The 25,443-nt window shown below is 40.6% G+C and overlaps 1 protein-coding gene across 3 annotated transcripts in view; it reads left to right on the top strand.

Moving 5' to 3' along the window:
• The window catches only part of thsd7ba (thrombospondin, type I, domain containing 7Ba), a 1,092,806-nt gene that overhangs the window by 431,353 nt on the left and 636,010 nt on the right, over positions 1-25,443 (top strand). For all 3 annotated transcript variants that reach the window (XM_063047545.1, XM_063047546.1, XM_063047547.1), the window contains exon 5: positions 12,364-12,530. In XM_063047545.1, coding sequence (XP_062903615.1) covers positions 12,364-12,530 — 167 coding nt within the window. The remainder of the gene's footprint in view (positions 1-12,363; positions 12,531-25,443) is intronic.

Below are 25,443 nucleotides of genomic sequence, written 5' to 3'. Positions count from 1 at the left end.
ATGATGCTGTGTGAACCTGTGGTCTTGATAGCAATTTTTATTTTAGTTTGACTAAAATATTGTATTGGATAGCGAGGTAGAGATTTGACTCTACCAAAGGAGGTGTAAGGCACTCCATCCCTCTGCTAGGCTGCAGGTCACCCTTGAGTAAGGAGTAGCCCTCCCAGTCCAGGAATCCATGGGAGCAGATGGTGGATATTTGTAAGAGCAGTTGGTGCTTATCACAAGTCCTGGTTATGCGACCACTGATGCCAGGCAGATAATCTCCGAAGAGTATTGATAATGGCTGCAGTCACCCATCTTGTAAAGACATGGCCTAGAAGAATGCAATGGCAAACCACTTCTGTAGAAAAATTTGACAAGAACAATCATGGTCTTAAAGACAGATGGAAGAACATAATTGCTCTTGTCATATCACATGGCACATGATGATGGTGATGAATATACTGAAAGTTTGAATAACTTTTCAATTCTGGAATAAAAGCTCCTATAAAACAGATTTTTATGGATAAGATGAGTTGTATATTGAGCAAGTTTTGTTTTTGGTGAGGTAATAATCGCATTTCAACGAAGTGCTATAAATATCATTTGAGGTGCTTATGGCAAAGTCAACAGACTTGTCTGTTCAAAGGTCTCAAAGGTACATTTAATGTCAGAGAAATATATACAATATACGTCCTGAAATGCTTTTTCTTTGCAACCATCCATGAAAACAGAGGAGTGTCCCCAAGGAATGAATGAATGGCAGTTAAATGTTAGAAGCCCAAAGTCCCTCCCCCCCAGCTCTCCTCCCTCCCGCGCATAAGTGGCAGCAAGCAACAATACCCCCTCCCCCAGTGGCAAAAAAATCATTGGCACCCACCACCAAGCAGTCAAGCATGAGCAACCTAACAGCAAAGACACAGTCTTGCAGTTACCCTCAAGACTTCACGTTTCGACCTGTATTCGACTTAGCACAAGGAGAAAGGGATGTCTCCGTTTCACAGCGAGAGGGAGATAAAACAAACAACTCCCTGGTTTAGGATGTTAAAAGTCCAATACGTTGCTTTTTTCAGGCTCTGTGCCCAAAGGTCTCAGTGCTCTGGGCAGACAGCCATAAATATTCTGACTCCCCCAATTACACACGGAGCTCCTGTCGTGACATTGACCTTCAATCGGCCCGTCTCCAGAGCCCTGAGATCCTAGGGTTCCAAATCAAAGCTGGACTCTTAGGCCAAGCCTTTGGCGTGCCAAGCAATGGCCGGTTGTGAAATCCTGAGAGCGGTCCCATTCCCAAAAAGAAGCGTAGTCAGCATGAAAATCCAGGTCAGGGTCTTTAAAAGAACCCTGAAGGGGAACAATGGGATAGAGCTGTTTCAAAAGATGCAAGCAAAGGGGTTGCCGTTTACTGCAATCATCACTTTGCTCCACCCCTCCTTTCAAATTATTGGGGGTTATGGAGTATATTGGCAAAAATGGGTAGATATTGGGTCCACCACTACTTTAGAAGATTTCTGTTAGCTGAGGTGCAGTTTCTCTTCCTTGGGAGTTACATTTTCTCACTACTGCAAAAGTTCTTCTTTCTAATATGCACTTGACTTCATTATAAAAGCAATATCTCTTGGCTGAAAAATGTTTCTAAACAATGATACCAATGATATTTTTTCATGCAGCTCAAATTGCTTTCCTGAGCAATTGCATTAATTTCTGTAGCTAGGGAGTTTGATGTGAAATTATATTATATTCATGAACTTAAGTTTTGACAACAATCACTACTCCTAACCTTCATTTGGGGGGGGGGGTGTGCTTTGCATACTACTTCTGAACATTATTCTCTCTTGCTGAGTGATTTCAAGTAGATGAGTAAGAATATGTTGAGAAATTGCTGTACTACTTTGTGGAATAGCCAGTATTTCTGGCACAAATCCCACTAATCCATTATTTGCTTTTCGAATGTGGTAATGCCAAACTTTTTTGCTGGTTAATGCCTGCTCTGAACGTACAGCAGCTGCCCTTCATTTTGTCATGGGCTCACATTGCCAGTGACAGACCCTCAACACTATGCATTAAACCAGGAGATTTGAGATCTGCTGAGGGTTAGATTGGTGGCTTTCAGGATTGGTATCTAGGAAAGTACAAGAGGTGCAGACTTCTATAAAGCCACTTTACATGCAAAGTGGCAATTTCTGACTAAACCTGAATCACAGAGGGATGCTTGTCAATTGTAGCAAGGCTTGAATGCCATCACCTCCTACAAAACAAAACCAAGAAACAAATGACAATAAGGCTCACTCTCAGATGAGAATTCTTTTGATACTCACTTTGACCCATAGAACATGGAGGCACCTTCACAAGTACACACAGCCCCTGATAAACCGATGATTTCAGTCTCTGAGGCCAATGTGAGAGCATCTTTTAGGAGGGTGAACCAATGGAAATCACTTGGCCAGGTTCTGAAGACTTGTGCGAATTGAGTGGCTGGAATGTTTAAGGATATCTTCAACCTTTCACTTCAGCAGTCTGAGGTACTATCTGCTTCATACCAGTGCACAAGAAAAACATGGTAACCTACCTCAAAGACTATCATTCTGTAAGACTTACATTACCTGTGATGAAGTGCTTTGAGAGGTTGGTTATAAAGCGCATCAACTCCTGCATGAGGCGTGATCTTGATCTGCACCATTTGACCTACCATCACAACAGGTCAACAGCAGATGTCATCTTATTAGCTTTGGACACCTGGACAGTGAAGATGTCTTCATCAGGATGCTTTTCATTGACTACAGCTCAGAATTCAATCCTATCATCCTCTCAAAACTCATTACTAAGCTCCAACAGCTGGGTCTCAATGCTTCCTTGTGCAAATGGACCCTTTATTTCTTCACTGGCAGATTCCAGTTGGTATGGATTGGCAACAAACACTTCCTCCACACTTACCAGCACAGGTGCAGCATAAAGCTCTCTGCTTTACTCACTTTGTACCCATGCTTGTGTGGCTAACTACAATGGTGTACCGAAGTTTGTTGATGACACTACTATTGTGGGCTGAATCATAGGTGGTGACAAGTCAGCAGAGAGGAGAGAGATTGAAAACCTGGTTGAGTACTGCCAAAACAGCAACCTCTCACTCTGATGTCTGCAAAACCAAAGAGCTGGTTATCAGCTGTAGGAGGAAGAAGCTAGAGGCTTATGAGCCAGTCCTTATTAGTGCAGTGGAGATGGAGAGTGTCAGTAGCTTTAAATCCCTTGGTGATCTCACATCAAAGGATCAGTCCTGAGACAGCATGTAAGAGTCATCAAAAAAAAGGGAATGACAACACCTCTACTTTCTTCGAAACTTGTGTGGATTCAGCATGTCTCCAAAAACTTCGACTAGCATTTATCGACACACAGTGGAGCATATCCTCCCTGGTTATATCACGGCCTGCTATGGAAACACCTATGGCCAGGAATGGGGAAAAAACGATAGAAAGTGGTGGATGCAGACAAAGTCCACCCCATCACTGAGTATGCTTACATGGAGCACTGTTACAAGAAAGCAGCATCCATCATCAAAGACCCCCCCCATCCCCCACCATCCATGCCATGCTCTCTTATTGCTACTACCATTGGACAGGAGGTACAAAAGTCTTAGTCCCACATCACCGGATTAAGGGACAGTTATTATCTTACAACTATCAGACTCCTAAACCCACATGGATAATTTCACTTTTTTCAACTCTGAAGTGATTCCACGACTTATAGCAACATACATCAAAGTTGCTGGTGAACACAGCAGGCCAAGCAGCATCTATAGGAAGAGGCCTCTTCCTATAGATGCTGCTTGGCCTGCTGTGTTCACCAGCAACTTTGATGTAGTTTGCTTGAATTTCCAGCATCTGCAGAATTCCTGTTGTCCACGACTTATAGACTCACTTTCAAGGACTCTGTACAACTCATGTTCTCAGTGCTGTTCTGTGCACATTTTGCCTTCTTTTGCACATTGGTTGTTCATCAGTCTTTGTTGATGTATAGTTTTTTCTCATAAATTCTAATGTATTTCTTTATTTTTCCTCTAAATATTTGGAAGAAAATATATCTCCAGGTAGCACATGGTAACATATAAAGAATGTACTTTGATAATAAATATTTTAAACTTTGAAATTCTTTAACAGCAAATTGGCAATGTCACATGTCAGCTGGATCAGCAGTGGTGGTCAGAAATAGCAAGTTACTGCACTATATACATTCAATGTACACAGAACTGTGTGACCAATTGAGTTGGCTTGTAATCTGACAGAAAAAGTAGTTTATGATATTCTATGCCTAAAGAATGCTGCTTTGATGAATGAACTCTCTTTGCCAGTTTATGTCTGTAGTAGGTTACAAATTCAGTAAAGTAAAAAGATGCAATGTGTTGGTTGTCTGCCATTTCTGATGATGACGCAGACTGTGCAGGAGGAGTTTTGAAGTTTAAAAGCCGTTGCACTGGGGCAGTTCCACTCTCTCGGCCTCAAAAATCTTGGTCCAGTCATACAAAAAATTGTCATGTCTGGAGACTGCCTCGGCTGCTGTGGACAGCCATGACACCTTTTGTGCCTTGTCATGACCTTCGCTCTCTACAAAATGCTGCAACACCTCCTTCTTGGCCATTGGATCTTGTAGTTGATCTCATCCACCCGGTCCACCAGAACTGACTTCACATGCTGGGGTAGGCATGTCCCTATCTCACTGGGGTTGGAGGTTCCCTCACCAGACTTAGCGTGCCTGTCGAAGCGGTTTACCGGAGTCAGGCCACTATCACATGCAAACTGTTATTTGGGGCCACAGGTGAGACCTGAGTGGCAGGTGGACACCAAAAGTGGACGAGCTGCCTCTGTGCAGAGCACAACAAACTCACCGTCAGAGGTGCTACCTCTCCCTGGTCACCCCATACACCCCTAAGGATGCAATAACAGACAATCAATAAGGATAAGCAACAACATCTCCGCCTTAAATATACACAACACCGGTGCCTTCTGTGCTCACTTTGAACGTCAAGATATGGAGGAAGCATCATGAACTCCCACAGCCCCCTGTGATCCTGTAATTTCTGTTTCTAAAGCTGATATGTGAACAGCTGCCAGGAGGGTTAAACATTGAAAATCATCTGGTCCAGATAGGTAACCTAGCTAAGTACTAAAGACCTGTGCTGATGAATTGGCTGGAATGTTCACTGAGATCTTTAACCTCTCTCTTTGGCAGTCTGAGGTACCCACCTGCTTCAAGCAGAGTTCAATTATACCGATGCCGATGAAGAACATGGTGACCTGTCTCTATGACTATCATCCAGTCACATTTACATCCACTGTGATCAAGTGCTTTGAGAGGTTGGTGAAGAAGTAGATTAACTCTTGCCTGAGAAGTGACTTAGATCCACTCCTATTTTCCTACCGGGCAAAAAATCCACAGCAGATGCCATCTAATTTGTTCTTCACTCAACCCTGGAACATCTAGGAGGCAAAAATGGAAACATCCAGATGCTTTTGATCGACCAGAGCTCAGCATTCAATACCATCATTGCCTCAGAACTATTCAATAAGCTTCAAGTCCTTGCCCTCAATATCTCCTTGTGCAATTTCCTCACTTGCAGATCCCAGTTAGTTCAGATTGGTAACAAAATCTCCTTCATGATCTGCACCAGCACATGTGCACCACAAGGCTGTGTGCTTAGTGTCCTGATGAAGGGTTCCGGCCCGAAACGTTGACTCATCGTTTCCACCGATGCTGCCCAACCTGCTGAGTTCCTCCAACGTGTTGTGAGTGTTGCTTTGACCCCAGCATCTGCAGAGTATTCTGTGTTCCCGATTAGCCCCCTGCTCAACTCACCTTACATTTATGACTGCGTGGCTAAGCTCCAATGCCATACTCAAATTTGCTGATGATATCACTAGCATAGGCCGACTCAAAGGTGGTCTGAAATCAGCATATAGGAAGGTGATTGAAAACCTGACTGAGTGGTGCCACTCAACAGCCATTGCCACTCAATATCAGCAAGATCTGATTGTTGACTTCAGGAGGAGGAAACCAGAGGTCTATGAGCCAGTCCTTAGCCAAGGATCAGAGATGGAACAGGTCAGCAACTTTAAATTCCTTTGTGTTATCATTTCGGAGGACCTGTCCTGGGCCCAGCACGTAAGTGCAATTACAAAGAAAGCACAGCAGCACCTCTACTTCCTTAAGGGTTTGCGAAGATCTGGCATGACATCTAGAACTTTGGCAAACTTTTATAGATGTGTGGTGGAGTATATTGACTGGCTGCATCACACCCTGGTAAGGAAACACCAATGTCCTTGAATGGAAAGCTCTATAAAAAGTAGTCAATATGGCCTAGTCCATCTCGGGTGAATCCCTCCCAACCACTGAGCGCACTTATATGAAGTGTTATCACAGAGAAGCTGTATCCATCTTCAAGGATCCCCACCACCCAGGACATGCTCTCTTCTCACTGCTGCCATTATGAAGAAGGTACGGGAGCCTCAAGAAGGGGTAATAACTTCCTGAACTACCAGGTTCAAGAAGTTATTACCCCTCAACCATCAGGCTCATGAATCAAAGTGAATAACTTCACCCAACTTCACTTGCCCCATCATTGCCCCATCATCCCACAGCCTATGGACTCGCTTTCAAATTCTCTTCACCTCATGTCCTCAATATTATTTATTTATTTATTTATTTATTATTTATTATTTCTTTCTTTTTGTATTTGCATAGTTTGTCTTTTGCACACTGGTTGAATGACCAATATAGTGCAGTTTTTCATTGATTATATTATGGTTATTATTCTATTATGGATTTATTGAGTATGCACACAAGAAAACAATTCTTAGGGTTGTATAAGGGGAATTATTTGAAATTTATTAATACATTTACGTTGAACTTTGAAATTTTAATTTTGAACATTGAATTTTGCTTGAAAAATAGTTTCAAAATTAAATGCAACTTCATCTCCACATTTGCGAATGCACATTCAAAGATAGCTGAGTTTAGGTCATGGGGGTCTCAGCCAGTACCTTGTCATTTGAATTCAACAAGCTCAGAAAATATCATTTTTTGAAGTTGTTCGGACTTTGTACCAAAGTATTGGATAAAGCAAACTATTTGCTTGAAGCTTAGATATTACTATCTGTGGGACCATTTGTCATATTTTGTCTCAGGATCTTTTATTACATTTATACATGGTGTTAGCGAGGCCTACTTGGAATACAATGCATAGTTTAGGTCCCTTTAGATAAAAAAGGAGACAGACTAAAAGAGATTCATCAGGATAATTCCAGGAATAAAACAAATGTGCTGTCAGGAGAAGCTAAACAGCTTGGGTGTGAACTGCTCAGAGGTTTGAAAAATGAGTGGTGAACTTATTTGAACATATATGATCCAAAGGAGGCTTAAAATGGTGATTGAGGAGTTGCTTTCACTGGTGGGATAGTCTCAAACATGGGTGAATATTTACCAGAAAAGGGGATGGTCATTTAAAATAGAGGTGCGAAGAATGTCTTGTCTCAGAAGGTAGCTATAAATTTCAGCCATAGAGAGTAATGGAAACACAATCATTAAATGTATTCAAGGTGAAAGCAGGTGAATATTTGAAATTTCAAGAAATTGAGGGCCAGGGAACTGTTGCAGAGTGGACCTGACGCCTGCATAGATCAGCCATGATTGTATTGAAGGGACCTGGTGGCTTACTCTAGCTCCCATTTGCTTGTGTTCTTTTGTGCAATGCTTCATACGAAAAGCATATGATTTTATTTTATCAGGACTTCCACAGGGTATTAAATCCATGGTGCAGTTACAGTATAATGGCAATAAAACTGTCAGCATTCACCATCATTACTCTATAAAACTGACAGCAACTTCTGGAGTCTGCAGGTGTATAATTAATGGTCAGAGTCCAAAAACTGTTTATACTGACACTATGTTCTTCCATCGAATCTGTTGCTGTGGTCCTTGCAGATACAAATCTTTCTGAAATCATGGAATTACTGAGAACTTAAACATTTTAAATGCATTACTCTCGCAATAAAAGCCCACAAAAAGGTGAAGCTTGATTAAATAAAGTGTAAGTGAAATTTTCATAGACTGAATAAAGGAAAGAAAAACAATATTGTGTGCAAGTTTAGTTTTACCAGAGTAATTCCTTTAACGTTCCATGGCCATGCAATTCATGTTGAGTATGTGGTGAGCAGTGGGCCAATCCATCTTTCTTTTGACGGATGTCCACAGTGCGTATTGTACACAGTGTGGACTTCCAAACTCTGCATGCTTTGCTATTACAATGCACACAGCCGAAAATGGAATAGATCTTGGATCAGGTTGAACTTCCAAGAAGAGTAAGTCTCAGCTATTCCCCTCCACGTGAATGTTGTTGTTACTTGGTTTGCAAATACACTGAACACAAACTGACATTAAACCCTACGTAATTATGATGACTGAAGGAATACATTGACAATTGCATGCACTGCAGTCGTCACTCAACTTCTTACATCAGAAACTTGCCTCACCTTTCACATTACAAGAGGTTTTATTTGCAGCTCAGAAGACTAAATAATGCACTCTACTTACTTAGTAAATTTCCAGTTCCTTTACCTTACACACCCAAAGAATGTGTATCTTACACACCATCCTAGTGTATCACGAATGCATTAAGCACAATGAATTTTCACAACTTGGCATTCTGTGTCAAGTAGCTAGTATCAATACACTTTTGTCTATGGTATGGTTGCAAGCAAGCGAGGGAAGATTATTCATTTGGAATAGAAAACTGCCATTGGTTTTGAACAACAACCATATGTAGAATTTAGCTGGCCCATTTGGGATATACTAACTCTCCTCTCTATGAGCAGCAGTAACAGGATGACGTGTGCAATTGGCATGACAATGATGGGAAGTTGAATATTATTATCTGATAAAAAATGCCAGACTTGCACTTCAAGAAGCCACTGCCACTGCCCCAGTACAGGACATTGAAAAATCGAAACATACCCAATTAACAGTCTGCTGAGGAAATGCACAATATTGTGCTGATGACAGAGAATGCATATGCATAGCCTTTACATGGGGATATAACTGTTTAACCCAATCACATTTTCTCTAACTTATACAGTACTTACTTATCCAAAGTAATCTAATCCTAGCAGTCTTCTGGAATACAATCTTTTGTATTCCAAATGATTACTTACAGTCCAATCCTCATCGGGTGTTTGCACTAGTGAGGAGTCCAGGATCAGAGGGCACAGCTTCAGAATACAAAAATGTTGCTTTAGAACAGCGATGAGGAGGAATTTCTTCAGTCAAGGTGTAGTGCATCTGTGGAATTCATTGCCACAGACTGCTTGGAGACCAAGTCATTGGACATCATTGGAAGTTGATAGGCTCTTGTTCAGTAAATGTGTCAAAGGTCACAAGGAGAAGGCAGGAGAATGGGATTGAGAGGGATAATAAATCAGCCATGATTGAATGGTGGAGCAGACTCGATAGGCTGAATGTCATAACTTTGATCCTATTATATCTTGTGGACTTTTGATCTTCTTGGAATTTAAAAGCAGTAAGATCCAGAGTGAAAATGGAAACATTCTGAGTCGTAAGGTGGAAAGGTGAGTGTGTACAATTGTTTCCACTGTGGTGCTCGGACATTGGGTGACTTTTGACTCTTTTGAATGCAATATGAAAGATTATCCACAAGACACTGCACCCTGATTGGGCCTGAGAATTGACAAAAAAATCTTCCATTAGGGAGAAGATAAGATCCAGATTTCACACCAGATTATCAGCAAGAATGAAGCTGGAGCTTTCATAATCTTAGACATTATACATAGGTTTCAGTATATTGGCTCTTACACTTTGCTATGTCTGTTCATGAGCTTTTGACAATAGTCTGCTCCATGGTAGTCCTCAGCTGAATCTAAATAGCAGTTTAAAGCACTTGTAATACATGAGCTTGTTCTCCAAGCTGTACAATGATTTCAGCATTGAATGTTTTCCAATATGTGTAGGCATGGTGTAAATTAGTATACGTGGGCAGGGGTCCTGAAATTGCTTGGGATCAATATGGATGAAACAGGGAAAAGAATGTGATTGGTGGTAAACAGTTAAATTCTGTCATCAGGTGTGTGCATATAAGTTTTATGCCAGTCCTCGGCACAGTGTCATTTTTGAATAATTCAGTCTTCAACGGAATTTCTTGGCCTTTGTATTTTCATTCACAGGATAATGGAAAGCTGAAAGCTATTCCTTTTAAAAACTGTGAATGCTGGATCAATTCAGAACATTCAATTTTATAATAGATAAATGTTTTTTTGTGTAAGGTTTTCAAATAAAATGGAACAGAAGTGGATAAATAGAGAACTGATCATTGTTCTAGTTTAATAGCAGGAGATTTTCAAAATACTGAATAGCTTTCTCTGGTCTATTTAGTATTATTGAAAATATTAGCTGCTGCAGTAATGTTAATGACTATTTTTTGTGAAATGTCATGTCCATCTCTCGTCCGATGTTCATAATATACAAATTTCAACGGTCAAAGTAAATTTATTCTCAAAGTACGTATATGACATCATATACAACCTTCAGATTCATTTTCTTGCATTTCATGCAGAGTGGTTAAAGTGTATTCCTCCCTCCACTTCATTACAATTATCAGCTGGTTTAAGACTGCGTTCTTGCTTGTTAGAACATAGGCCCTCTTTAGCTTTATTGAGGCCCTCCTTTGGTTGGAGTTGACCCCGGATATTGTGTCCCAGCTCTCAGTGTTATTTATGCAAGCCAGGGCAGTATGATATGGAGAGCCAGCTGTTGTCTCCGCAGCAAGCTCTCCCTCTCCATGGAGTCAATGACTCAAAAGGAATGACAGAGACTGATACAGCTTGGCACCAGCAGCATGCAGCAGTTACCAGTCAGCGTTGAATGTAGGTCTACCTTAGGGACTCCAGCTCCAGGTTTTTCCTCGGGAAAGCCTTCTCCATGGGTGGGTATAGCCACAAGGAATCAGTAGTTTAAGATCAGATATTTCCTTCTAGATGAGCTGTCAACCTCAGTTTTTGAGTCCCATCTGCCCAAAGCGACTGGTTTTAAGGCATCAGTAACCTGCCCTTACCCCTTTTCATGTCAGTGGAAACAGTTCCATCAGGCTTATTAGCTAAGCCACACATGAAGGCCAGGAGCTGGACTTGGTTGTCAGAGGCTATTTGAGATGTGTGCTATTGAGAGCATTTATTAGCTAGTGGGAGCTTGTCCCCACTACACCCTTCAGTCTCCCTGGCTATGACAGCCTTAAAGAACCTTTATAAACGCTAAACTTTATGAAGCCCTGAAAATTACATATCTTATTGTTATCTAGAAGGCTGAATATCTTGGAGCTTTGATTGTTTGGTTTCCTCAACTTGACTGATTGAGCACTATAAAAATATACAGTGTATAAAAACAGCACTGATCGAGTCTTTCAACAGCTCAATGTACCTAATGTACCTGGCTACGTACACCATTGCCTCATCATTGTGAAACCTTCCATTTTTTGAGCAAGTGAATCTAAAATTTGGTTGCAGACCTTCATAATTTAAAAAAAAATACTGAGTTCTCGGTATCAGCATAGTAATGTTTATAGATCAATTTTGATCATGAAAAGTATTTTTTTTAAAAAATCTATAACTCCAATAATCTGGCATGTTCAGGTGTCAGGTTCATGAGTTTTCCAGACTTCAGGATGTTTTTCTCCAGCTGACTTTTAATTCACTCTAAATGAATTGCTCTGAATGGAGGATGGGGATTTGGGACCTGGGTCAGTTTAAAGAAATTGAATGGGAATGCATGATCCTTGGAGAAAATGTGTGAAGGAAGTGTGTGAAACAAGGTCTTGTTGAGCTGGAGGTGAATACAGGAACTGGGACATGGCTTCAGAAGGAGCATGAAATGTTTGAGGCTGGGAAGCTGGAAGGAGCATAGGAACTTGGTTCCCAGTGAATGAAAAGGAGGATGGATTACAGGGGCCCTGTTGAGTTGAAAGGAAAAGCGGGAGTAGGGGTCCAAATGAATTGGAATATAGCACAACACACACTACCTGGTGAACCAGATGCAGGCCCATCTGGGTTTCAGAATGGTCAGATGATGGATTATTAGAATTCTACTATCCTAGAAATTGCTGAAGAAATCAGAAATTACAATTTCTTCACAAATATTGATTACAGGTGAAATATGCTTATTGTATGTATAACCTGAATACTTGTGAATTTAGTGTATAACAGAAAATATGAATGTTTTGGAATAAGCTATCAATGACTTTTAGAAACGGGATATAACTTTCACAATTCCTTGATTTCTGACATCTAGCGATTTAGAAATAGGAAAATCTTTGCCACTTTCATTTTATACCAGGTATGTTTGGAAAACAACAAATTGGAATGAGTGCCAGGTGACTCCTCTACTCAGTCAACAGGACCGACGTCGAAGCAATCAATCATCCCTGTGTGGAGGTGGCATACAGATGCGAGAAGCTTACTGTGCGCAGAAAACAGAAGTTAACAACCAGGATTTAAAAGAAGGTATTTTTTAAAATCTGTTAACTTGCATAATAGTAAATGTACTGCACATATATAAACCCTCTTCTCTGATTTGGGAGGTGACAGCTATGATGTTTGACCGTATGGTCCTATTGGTTTTGCTTGATGAATCATCTGGGTCTTTCCTGCTCAACAGTTAAAACATCTTGGAATGACATTTTCAATTAATATTCAGATAATTTCATGTTTTACCAGCTATAATTCCTGAATTATATTTCTATCAGTACTTATTGATTCAATTTTTGAATACATTTCACTAAACAAAATAAAGCACCACACATATAAATGAATAATTTAATAGGTTTTAAAAGAATGTTACTGAATAGAGAACCCTAACTCAGACTTTCAGACTGATGCACATTAAATGTCAAATGTGTGCTGTATCATCTTTTGATCACTTGACTATTGAAATATATGGTTTCAGAATTTAATTATTTCACATCACAACAGTAAAAATTATATTTACAATCAATTTATAATTTCAGTTGCAGAACTTGTTAGGTGCTAAGTTAACAAGTAAAGAAATGATTTATAATCTTTTATTATTTTTCACATTGATTCTGGGATGGATTTCTTATGGAGGTAAAATATAGAATTATACTTGTGTCATCCTGAATTTGTCCATGTCATTATGTGGTGCATTGCTGCTGTGAGGTATTAGTGTCCCTTGTTCATCAGATCAATGGCTTCGTGATATTTGACAGATCAGAAGCAACTCTAAAATTGGTAATTTGATAAGTGTGGTTTCTCATTGACAGTATTTAGTGAGGTACGGCGAGGTATAGTGAGAAGCTATATATTGCATACCATCTATTCAAATCATTTTATCATGTTGGTATGTCAAAGTTAAATTCAAATTTATTGTCATGTAGACAGGTGCATGTATGCACAGGTGCAAAGGAAAACCTGCAGCAATATCACAGGTGCATGACATTCAAAAGAAAAACATAAATTAAACATATTGTAAATTATACACAGTTTTTCCTAGAAAGAACACAATTAGAACAAAAAAAATCAAAAATGATATGCATGCAAAGTGGTTAAGGTAGCCTGAGTGTTGTTAAACTGTAGTGATTAATGTTTTGCCAATTAGTTCAAGAACTGAAAGAAAGAGAAACAACTGTTCCTGAACCTGGTGGTATGGGACTTCGGGCTGATGGTAGCTATGAAAAGATGCATGGTCCAGATCATGGGGATCTTAAATAATGGATGTTACTGTCTTGAAGCAATACCTCCTGTAGACCCTACTAATGATTGGGAGTGACGTGCCTGTAATTTATTGGGCAGCGATCACAACTCCCTGCAGCTGCAGATGTTCCTGCACATTCAATTTGCCAAACCAGAGGGTGGAACAAAGGGAAAAAAATACCAAAATGCAGAATTAAGTGTTATAATTACAGAGATAGTGCAGGCAGACAATAAGGTACAAGACGCTGAAGAGGTAAATGGTGAGGTCAATTATCTATAGTATCATAAAGGGGCAATAGTAGAATTTTCATTAACTAGAATGAGTACCTATCATTCTTTATCTCCATACTTCTTTCTGTTTATTTTCATATATCTAGTTGCCTTTGCTTGATAATACTCAGGTGAAGGGTCTTGGCTAGAAATTACAAACAAGAGAAAATCTGCAGATGCTGGAAATCTAAGCAACACACACAAAGTGCCGGAGGAACTCAGCAGGCTTGGCAGCATCTATGGAAAAGAGTACAGTCGACGTTTCAGGTCGAGACCCTTCAATAGGATTGGAGAAAAAAAGTTGAGGATTCAGAATTAGAAGGAGGCGGGAGGGGAGACAGAAACACAAGGTGATAGGTGAAACTGTGAGGCGAGGGAGGGGTGAAGTAAAGAGCTGGGAAGTTGATTGGAGAAAGAGATACAGGGCTGGAGAACAGAGGGCAGGCAAGGCAAAGAGCTAAGGTGAGAGAGGGAAAAGGGGATGGGAAAGTGAAAGGGGGGAGAATTACGTAACTTCAAGAATTCGATGTTCATGCCATCACGTTGGAGGCTACCCAGACGGAATATATGGTGTTGTTTCTTCAACCTGAGTCCGGCCTCATCATGACAGTAGAGAAACCTGTAGATAGAAAAACCGAAATGGGAATGGTAAGTGGAATTAAAATGAGTGGTTACTGGGAGATCCCACTTTTTCTGGCAGACAGTGCTCGGTGAAGTGGTCTCCCACTCTACGTCAGGTCTCACTAATATACAGGAGGCCACACCGGGAGCACCAGACATAGTACATGACCCCAATAGGCTCACAGGCTTTACCTGGAAGAACTGTTTGAGGCCCTGAATGGTACTGAGGGAGGAGGTGAAGGGGCAAGTGTAGCAATTGTTCCACTTGCAAAGATAGGTATCAGGAAAGAGATCAGTGGGGAAGACGAATAGACAAGGGAACTGTGTAGGAAGCGATCCCTGCAGAAAGCAGAAATTGGGGGGGGGGGGAGGAGGGAAAGATGTGCTTGGTGGCGGGATCCCATTGGAATGGTGGAAGGTAAAGAGAATTATATGTTGGACGCGGAGGCTGGTGGGGTGGTAGGTGCGGACAAGAGGAACCCTATCCTTGGTATGGCGGTGGGAGGATGCGGTGAGAGCAGATGTGCATGAACTGGAAGAGATGTGGTTGAGGGCAGTGTTGATGGTGGAGGAAAGGAAGCCCCTTTCTCCACCATCAGTTGTCAATTGTCCATTTCCCACCATAGATGCTGCCAGGGTTCGCGTGTTGCTCCAGATTCCAACATTTGCATTCTCCAGTTTCTCCACCTTGTTTGATTGTCTATTTTGACCACTCACTCTTTATAGGCCCAGTGTGGCACAGGGACACTCCACAATGCCAGAGATGGAGTTTGACTCACATCTTGCCGTCAGGCTCTGCTGAGTTTCCACATTCTCTTGTAATGTGTGGATTTCCTCCATGTACTTAGGCTTCCTCCCATTGTGGAAGTTGCAGTAAAGACCATGATAGCCTATGGCTGTTGTAGTCAAGTGAGACCTTTAAACCGAGACCACTGGAGACACCTCAGCTTACTACAGACCAACAAGAGAAAATCTGCAGATGCTGGAAATCCAAGCAACACACACAAGGTGCTGGATGAACTCAACAATCCAGCCAGCATCTATGGAAAAGAGTACAGTCAACATTTTGGATCGAGATCCTTCATCAGGACTGGAGGAAAAAAAGATGAGGAGTCAGTGTAAGAAGGTGGTGGGGGGGAGCAATGGAGGAAGAACCACAAGGTGATAGGTGAAACCAGGCTGAATTAAGGAGCTGGAAAGTTGATTGGTGAAAGAGGCACAGGGCTGGAGAAGGGGGAGTCCGATAGGATGGAACAGAAGGCTATGGAAGAAAGAAGAGAGGGAGGAGCACCAGAGAGACTGGATAGGCAGGTAAGGAGATAAGGTGAGAGAGGGTATTGAGAATGGTGAATTTGGGGCAGGGGGCATTACTGGATGTTTGAGAGGTCGATGTTCATGCCATCTGGTTGAAGGCTACTCAGATGGAATATAAGGTGTTGCTCAGTGGTGTTGTGGGGATGGAACTGGACTCTCTCACGGTGGTGTCTGAAAAGAGGATGCTGTCTAAGTTGCATGCCATCTTGGTCAATGTCTCCCATCCACTACATAATGTACTGGGTGGGCACAGGAGTACATTCAACCAGAGACTCGTTCCTCTGAGATGCAGCACAGAGCGTCATAGGAAGTCATTCCTTCCTGTGGCCATCAAACTTTACAACTCCTCCCTTGGAGGGTCAGACACCCTGAGCCGATAGGCTGGTCCTGGACTTATTTCATAATTTACTGGCATAATTTACATATTACTATTTAACTATTTATTACTATTCCATTACTATTTATTATTTCTATGACTGTTACTATTTACTAGTAGTAATATTACTATCACTATTTCTGTTACTCTTTATTATTTATTGTGCAACTGTAACGAAAACCAATTTCCCCCAGGATCAATAAAGTATGACTATGACTATGACTTCCGACCTGAGTGTGGCCTCATCATGACAGTAGAGGAGGCCATGGTGTGACATGTCAGAATGGGAATGGGAAGTGGAATTAAAATGGGTGGCTCTGGGAGAATCCACTTCACTTCACCTGTGAGTCTGTTGGTGTCATCTACTATATCTGGTGCTCCTGGTGTGGCTTCCTGTATATCGTTGAGACCTGACTGGGAGACCGCTTCGCCGAGAACCTATACTCGGTCCATCAGAAAAAGTGGGATCTCCCATCGGCTGCACATTTTAATTCCACTTCTCATTCGCATTTCAACAAGCCAATCAATGCAATCAATGGCAATGAGGTCACACGCAGGTTGAAGGACATTGATTTCTCGAACTTCCAGTAATGCCCCCTCCCCATCATCATTCCCCTTTCCCATTTCCCTTTCTCAGTTTATCTCCTCACCTGGCCATCACATCCCACTGGTGCTCCCCCCCCCCCACTTTTCTTTCTTCCAGGGTCTTCTGCCCTCTCTATTAGATTCCTCCTTCTCCAGCCCTGTATCTCTTTCACCAGTCAACTTCCCAGCTCTTTACTCCACCCCTCCCCCCCAGTTTCACCTATCACCTACTAGCTTGTATTTCTTCTTCCCCTCCCCCACCTTCTAAATCTAACTCTGATTTCTCATACTTCTCATAGGTGCCCAAAACACTGACTGTACTCTTTTCCATAGATGCTGCCTGGCCTGCTGAGTTCCTCCAGCATTTTGTGTGTGTTACTACAGACCGGATAGGCTGGGGTGACTGTGGTATTGTGTTCTGAAGCTGCAGGAGCAAGGCCTCTGCAGTGAGACTTTTTCAGAAAGGTCTTTCTGAAACATAGCATCCTTTTACACGATAGGTGGTACCGGAGACAGATGAGATAACAAAAGTATGTGAAACATAGCCAACAACTAAGGATCTATTGTCTTTACCAACTTCAAAATATCATTGGCTGTCTGCTGTCATGTGACTGGCAACAATGAATATAGAATAGAGTCAGGTTTTATAATAATAATCAAACATTTATTAAACTCTGTTCAATATAAAAAAAATAAACAAACGGAAACCTTAACCGGAAGTAAACTGCTATGCGGCCATTTAACAAAACCACCATTCAGTACTAGTTCTTAAAGCGATAAATGCGAAAGCAGTTCTTAAAGTAGTAAATTCAAACACAGTTCTTAGAATGGTAAATTTGGAAGTTCAAGAGACTTATACAGTCAATTAGGAGACACTTTCCTGAAGTAAAGAATTCCTCGAAGACATGACGCACTGCCAATCCCAGCCGGGCCATTTCTTGTCTGCAGGATTCACGACGAGGGAAATAAAACCATTTAAAGGCACTGACCTTTCCCTCTGGATACTAGATACTGCACAGCCTTTTCTGCTGCTTTTAGCAGAGGCTATCTCATGTAGATCACTCTTTCTTGAATGAATTCAATAATGGTCGATTCTCTCCAAAACTGCCGAACAACTCCTTTAGGCTCCCGGCTTCACTCTCCAATACTACTGAAAAGATACATCAACAAACCTGGCAGCAATTGGTTAAACTGCTGGCTCAACACTTCTTTACCTTCGAATAGAACGTAAAACTCCATTTTAAATCAAAACTGCATCATAAGGCAAACGCACAGCAGAGCAGAGTATCTAGTTGACGTTCTTACCGGAAAACCAACCAGGGGTCTACACTTATATACCTGGTGAGAACAGGTCATCACGTGACCTCACATCAGCAGGAAAATTACATCAGGTGACCTCTGCAAGACCATTACATCATCCTCATAAGACAGTCATAAGATATCCATGAAGTATGTAACACTGCTTAAAGTTTCAATTGACTTCACATACCTCTATTGCAAATGGTGATTGATCTTGAGAGTATGGAATTCAAACATATATGATTTACTGTAATCAATATCCATAACTGATAAGCTAATTCTGTATAAAAAATGACAGTTTTCTATACAGACCTCAGAACCATGTGGGTGAGCGGGACCCATGTTGATCTCTTTGTGTATGTGTAACATAAAAAGGAATGCTTGAGTCATAAGAGTACGTGTGTTCTGGGCTCAATTATTTTAGTTATTTCATTTTATATCGGTGACAACATGTTACATCGATGCCACATCCAAAAATTGTGTAAATTAGTTACTGCAAATTGGCCTCAAGGTGAAAGGCAAAAGTAATCGTAAGAGTGATTGGCATGTGTGAGTGAAAATGTTGCAGGGACACAAGGAAATAGGGAATGGCACTAATGGGTTTTCTCCCATGGAAGTCAGTATGGATCTCTCAGTTTGAAAAACTTTTTATGAGATGATTTGCTGATCGTTGGTTATCCCAATGCTTCAATATACCATCAAAAATATTGCTTAATGCATTATGTATGACATATTGTAAAAAGGTAAGAACGTAAGTTAATGTTTTAATAATATAGTAATAAAATTGTTGACAACATATGTGTTTGAATAACATGAAGGATGCTAATATTATGGTTTCTGGTAAATTGATACTTCGATAGTTTAGTCAGCATAAAGTGCCCTGAATAGGTAGCACACAGATGACAAAACACTTCATTAGCCTTAAACGATTTGTTTAGAAGACCACCCTCTAACCACAAAATCTGAAACATGCATTTACAACCAACAGAAACCTTTATGGTCTTTCTGAATGAAATAACTTATTAGTGCCAAATTATGGGAGCATATCCTCCTAAAGTCAAGGCTCTACAAACATTTTAGTTTTAATCTTGAATCTGGCAAAAAAAATCATTGCTTCAATTTGATCTCAAAACATTGTACTGACTTACTATAACCTGCTAGTCTTAAATTTTCTAGGCATTGATCAGGTAGGAAATGGGCAGTGCATAAGTGCCTGAATCAAGTTATGAACCATTTCAGCAAGGCTTTCAAGATCAACCTTGCTTGCATGGAGGAAAAGCATTCTGCTATCTGTGGTAATATGTTGCTGAGCGCATGGAATGATTTGGTAGAATTTAATCACTTTTATCATGTTAAAGAGAAATCCACTTAGGCTCATTAATGTAATATGAAATGTGACAGTTCACAGACCAAGAAAAGTTGACAGACTCCCAGTTCTGAAGATTATTTTATGAATCAGTGGATACAAGCAACGAACCAGCAGTTCGAATAATTAGAACTATTCAACTGATTTTCAAAAGTTGGAAACATTGTAGCCCCATTTCTTTTGGACAATCTTCATGAATTAGTGTTAGCTTTTTAACAGTATAATTCTGACTTCAGGATATGGTTTATAAATGATCGCTGGTTTGTTGTATTTGCCCAATTTCGGAAGAAGCAATCGGGTCGGATCCTGCAGGACCTGATCCATTGTCACTCCTCCAAGCTACACATGTGTCCTATATTCATATTTTTCCCAATTCCATGTAAAGTAAAAGAGGCTATTCAGCCCATGAAGATGATGCCAGATTTCCATCAATTCTATTCCCTTAAAGCACATCCCAGCAATATTTTTCATCATTTAGCTTCTTGGTACCTCGTCAAATCTAAACATTCAAGGTTATGAGGCAACCCGCATCGGACAATTTAGTAACTGCCTCAAAGATGCCAGTCCATTGCTGAGGCATGTTTTCCCTCTTCACAAAACATGTTGTAAGTCTGTGGTAAATTTTCTTTTATCCAGGTGGTGATACCAAGCATTATGTATCTAAATGCTCTGTACCTTCAATCATAAAGCAAAAGAAACTAAAATAAAACAGGAATGCTGGTCAGGCAGTCTGCGGAAAGACCTGCACATTGGCCTTGCATCTACTTCTCAAATGCTACCTGATCTGCTGTGATTTTATATTATATTTCAGAATTATAGCAACTCCAGGTGTTTTCTTTTGGCTTCCTGTCATTTATGATTTCTTTTAGAATTGAAGCTAAGTATATAAGCAATTCATTTCTTTGTTCAGACTTAGCCTTTTTGAATAATGTTGCATGTGAAAAACCCTATGTGATTTAAGATTGTGTCATCTATCCAAAATTATTCTTTCTTTCAGCTGTCATTTGGAACTTAAGATCAATGTAGTTCACTAATGCTAAACAGCCAATTTAAGCACCTGGCATGCCTGGTAAAAATTGTTTGGACTCACATTGAGGAATCATTTAAGAGCTGCAATTTATCATTTCTCAACATTATCTAAGAACCAGAATTATAGATATTAATAGGTGATTGCTACAAGGAAGCAGATTCACGAGTTTGAAGTCACTGATGGAAGTCACTGATTTCAAATAAGCACATTAACCATTTATTGACAGGCAAACAGTAAAACATTTGACCAAGCATCGAAGCCACCCTAAGTTACAGAAACTGTGACACTAAACGTTCAGTAACACTTTGAACTCAACAGGTACCTCATTAAGTCTCCCCAAGTTACACAACTACAAAACAAAACATCCGACAAACAGATACTTAGCTAAGAGTGCACTACAGCACACTTTCTCAATGGTTCCTCAACACTGGTTGCAACCTCAATGTTAAGATGAGCCCAGGAGACAAAAGAAAGCTGGCAAGTCTCTCGTGCGTGCTTTTCTTGTACCCCTGAGATACCCAGAACCGGACACTGGTGCCGTGGTGAGCGAAGTAACCGATGGGAAGAAGCTGCTGCATCCCTCAAACAGGTCAGTCAACAACTGTGGTGGTGGAAGCAGCTTTCGAATGGCAAGTAAACTAACCCTTCACATTACACTGATAGCTATCTTTACTCCTGCTTGATATCCCACCTTCCAGTCTGCAAACTGCTCGTAGAGCTGGATTGCCCTGAATGTTAAAAGAAACTCCGCAGGAAAAATGGTTCCTGGTAGGTTCTTCGGAGATTACATTGCTCCTAACTACCGTATATTTTGCTGTATATCATGAACTTCCTCCACTCCTTTCCTGACTCTTAAAGCTGCCAGACACCCACTCATCGCAATGATCATCTAGGCTCTAATATCTAGTCACATCCTTGCCCTGACACCATATCCCCTAGATGCTCATTCACACCCGTAATGGTCACTGCATTGAATCTCAACTAACTGTCCATGATCACCCAGAACAGAAGATAAGATCACTAAATCACTTAACACAACACCTCCTGAGATACTCATTCATACCCATGAATTCTCAACTCATTGCCCAGGATACCCAGAACTGAAGCCAAAATCACCAGCTCACTCAACACAACTCCTCATGTTCTGGTTGGTGTGGTTGGTGTACAATCATAACCTCTGACTTATCTATTTCTGAGACCTTCCATGGGTTCTAATGTGCAGCAGCTTTCTCCATCCCTATCTGCTGCTGACACCACTTACGTTGGTGGTAAAGTTCGTAGGTCATAGTGACACCACTTACCTTGGTGGTGAAGTTCATAGGTCATGGTAACACCACTTATCTTGGTGGTGAAACCCATAGGTCATGACTGGTCCTTGGAACATTGGCAATCCCTGATAATCATAGCAGACCTGAAGATGTATAACATCTTGCAATTGGTATTGTTTTAATGTTGTCATGAGTACCAAAGTACAGTGAAAAGCTTATCTTGAATACTCCTCATAGAAAATAAATTATTACAGTCATATTGAGTAGACCAAAGGAAAATAATAGCAGTGCAAATTAAAATTTAACAGCCACAGTGAAATGGCAGACAGTAAGGTGCAAGATCATAATGAGATAGATTCTGAGGTCAAGAATCACATCTTATTGTGCTAGTAAACCATTAAATGATCTTATAATAGCAGGGTAGAAGTGCTATTCCTTGAGGCTTGTGATAGGTGCTTTCAACACTTCTACCTGATGGGAGAAGGGTGAAGAGAAAATCTCTGGGATAGGTGTGAGACTTTGATTATGTCAGCTGCTTTATTGAGGTAGTAAGTAGTATATACAGAGACTATAGAGGGGAGTTTGGTTTCCATGACATGCTGAGATACGTCGAGAATTCTCTGCGGTTTCTTGTGGTCATTTACAGAGCTTTCTTGGCAGTGATATCTACATGGGACACCATCTGGGCTAGATGCTTTCTGAGTGTTTATTCTCCAGAAGAATGATCTTATGTCTCCAATAGTGATCTTGGGTTCAGGTGCAAAAGAGGCCATCACTGTTGAAGATAACACCCATTTCCTTCTGTTGGAAAGGGGCATAGAATATGTTAAATTCATTGGGATGTTGTTGGCAATGCTGCCCAACTTCATTTTGAAGCTTGTTAAAGCATTTCCACTTCTGGTAGATCGTTTCTGGTAAGATGGTGATACACTTAGACAAAACAGCTTCTCCAGCTATTGGAGGTCTACCCCATCAGTGAGCTGCTCATTGGCGGAGGAGTTGGACTTGGTGTGGACAATGTAGGGCATCGGAGTCAGTGCACAGTCTACCTGTGAATGATTGTCTTGGACATTTTTCTTTGCAATTGCAAGAGCTTGTTGGACATTGGTAATGTAAAATACTGCAAGTTCGGTTCATTGGTTTATTGACAAGACAGATGGCGGAGGAGCTGCATTTGCCTTGGTTGTAGCAAGGACCAGGCTCATGCTACATTTTATGGTTTGTATCTCCAAAACATCAAATTAATTCAAAGGATAAGGATAACAAAGGAGTCTGAAATGTGAGTCTAACTTTGTGTTTACCTTAAGCGAGGGACATGTGTATCACGGGCAGCATCATGATGTATGCAATTTATGTATTTTTACATATAACCAGTAGTGAATTACTTGAACAAACAACAATGCTTAATCAAACAATATATACTGAAATAATAAATACACAACATATACTCCTCCCTGTTTAGCTATAAATTCTAACTCAATATAGAATGCATCTCAAATATATACACATTATACTATATCCAATTCAACTAATATACAGACATCCATAGCATAGTAAATTTGAAATTGTCCCATTCAGGCCTAAAGAATTAATCACTGTGGAGGTTTTCTTGCATTTGTGGAATAACACCTTTCCTGACAAAGGGCATTACTCTGCTTGGCAGAGCAATTGTCGGGTTCTGGAGCCTCCTCTGTGATAGCTGTAGGAGTTGACTCTGAAACAGGAGGAAGTGGTTCTGACAGCTCTAGACACCTTTTTTCTCCTTCCTTTTTGTTCTTCTAGTTTGTACATCTTGATCTTGGGAAAGTGGATTTACTTGACTGTATTTTTAATCCTTCTATTGCTCCCTTTATAATCTGATCTTTCCTCTTGTTTCTTTATCCACAGCATCATCTGGTGAACCCTTTGTTTTCATATTCCATTGACTCCTTTCAATTTGGCTTTCCATTCATCTAGTTGGGCTTTGGTTGTTGCATCTATTTTTACAAGCAGCTTTTTGTCTCCCACTTGAAGATTATACAATAACCTTAATGCACGCAGAGTAGATTCTGGTTCTTTATGCTCATAAAAGCTGAATGCTTGAAATTTACCTGAAGCTCCTTGAACACTCTTCAAGCTTAAAACCAAGCCACATTTTTCAAAATACTGCCTGATCAAAGTATCAGAGGCTTTCTCAGATATGTTACCTATATAATCTGTTGTACTTAGACCTTTGCTTTGCCACTTTGATGCTTCCTCTGAGCAGCATGGTTCTTACTTTGTCCAATATCCTTTCCGATCAGAGGCACAGAAGTTGGCACCAACAACTTGGTTGTCCTCTTTTGGCAAACACTTCATGGTGTACAGCATGGAGACAGTTGTGGCATCATCCAGTACCTTTCTTAATTCACTCTCAGCTCACTCTATTACAAGGAATATGACATGCAAATGGTTAATGGATTGCCAGTCACGTTGCAGTTGTCTCAGCCAATCACACCCATACAGTGCTAGTGCTTCTGTTTATATCACATACAAGCTGAATTTGGCTTCTTGTTTGTTGTATTTCACTCCTACAAGTGTCATTCACCTACAGGAGTTATCTTTTCTCCAGTATGAGTTCTTAGTTTGATATCTGCAGGCTTCACTTTGGTATCGTTGAAATGTTCTCAGGCTCAGTTTGTGAAATGACTGAAACAGCTGAGCTAGTGTCCAATTCCATTTTAATTAATTTTCCATTCACTTTTGTCATATGCCATGTTGCTTGTCTCATGTTAGTTTTCACATTGTAAATCTTAAGGCTATCAGACCTTCGTCATCTCATCATTATCAATTTTTTTTATCAACAACATGCAGGTTAGTGCTTTGTTAGTGCTTTTTTTGAATTTGCAACTTGATTTTTAAATTTTTATCTATTCCCTATGCAATTTATTTATTTTTGTCTGCCCAACATGCTCTTTGTATGCGTCCTTTTTTTTCATTTTCTGCAAGTTTCACCTTTAATCTTGCATTACTCTGGAGTATTTGAGCCCCTGCTACAGTGGTAACACAAGCAACACACACAAAATGCTAGTGGAACGCAGCAAGCCAGGCAAATTTCGGATCTCTCCCTCCACCTCCCACTTTCAAATCTCTTACTATCTCTTCTTTCAGTTAGTCCTGACGAAGGGTCTCAGCCTGAAACATCGACTGTACCTCTTCCTACAGATGCTGCCTGGCCTGCTGCATTCCACCAGCATTTTGTGTGTGTTGCTTGAATTTCCAGTATCTGCAGATTTCCTTGTGTTTGCGTGGTAACACAATTTGTTCGGCCATGCCAGTTTCTGATTACGTTTCAAATTTTGTTCATGCTCACTTAAATTCTTGACTGCAACTCAACTGCATCTCTGTCTGCAGTTTCCATTGATACAGCTATTTCAACAGCTCTTTTAAATGTAAGTTGTGCCTCAGTTAGGAGTCATTAATAGTGTTTTCTTGTAAGATTACACGATCTAAATGATCTTTCAGTGCATCATTGAAGGGACATTGCTCAGACAATCTCTTCAATTCAGCCACATATACTGAAATGGAGGCTCTTTCCTTTTGATTCCAATTATGACATC

This window comes from Mobula hypostoma, chromosome 5 (genome assembly GCF_963921235.1).
Source record: "Mobula hypostoma chromosome 5, sMobHyp1.1, whole genome shotgun sequence".
Lineage (NCBI taxonomy): Eukaryota > Metazoa > Chordata > Chondrichthyes > Myliobatiformes > Myliobatidae > Mobula > Mobula hypostoma.
This window is presented reverse-complemented; position numbering and strand designations above follow the sequence as displayed.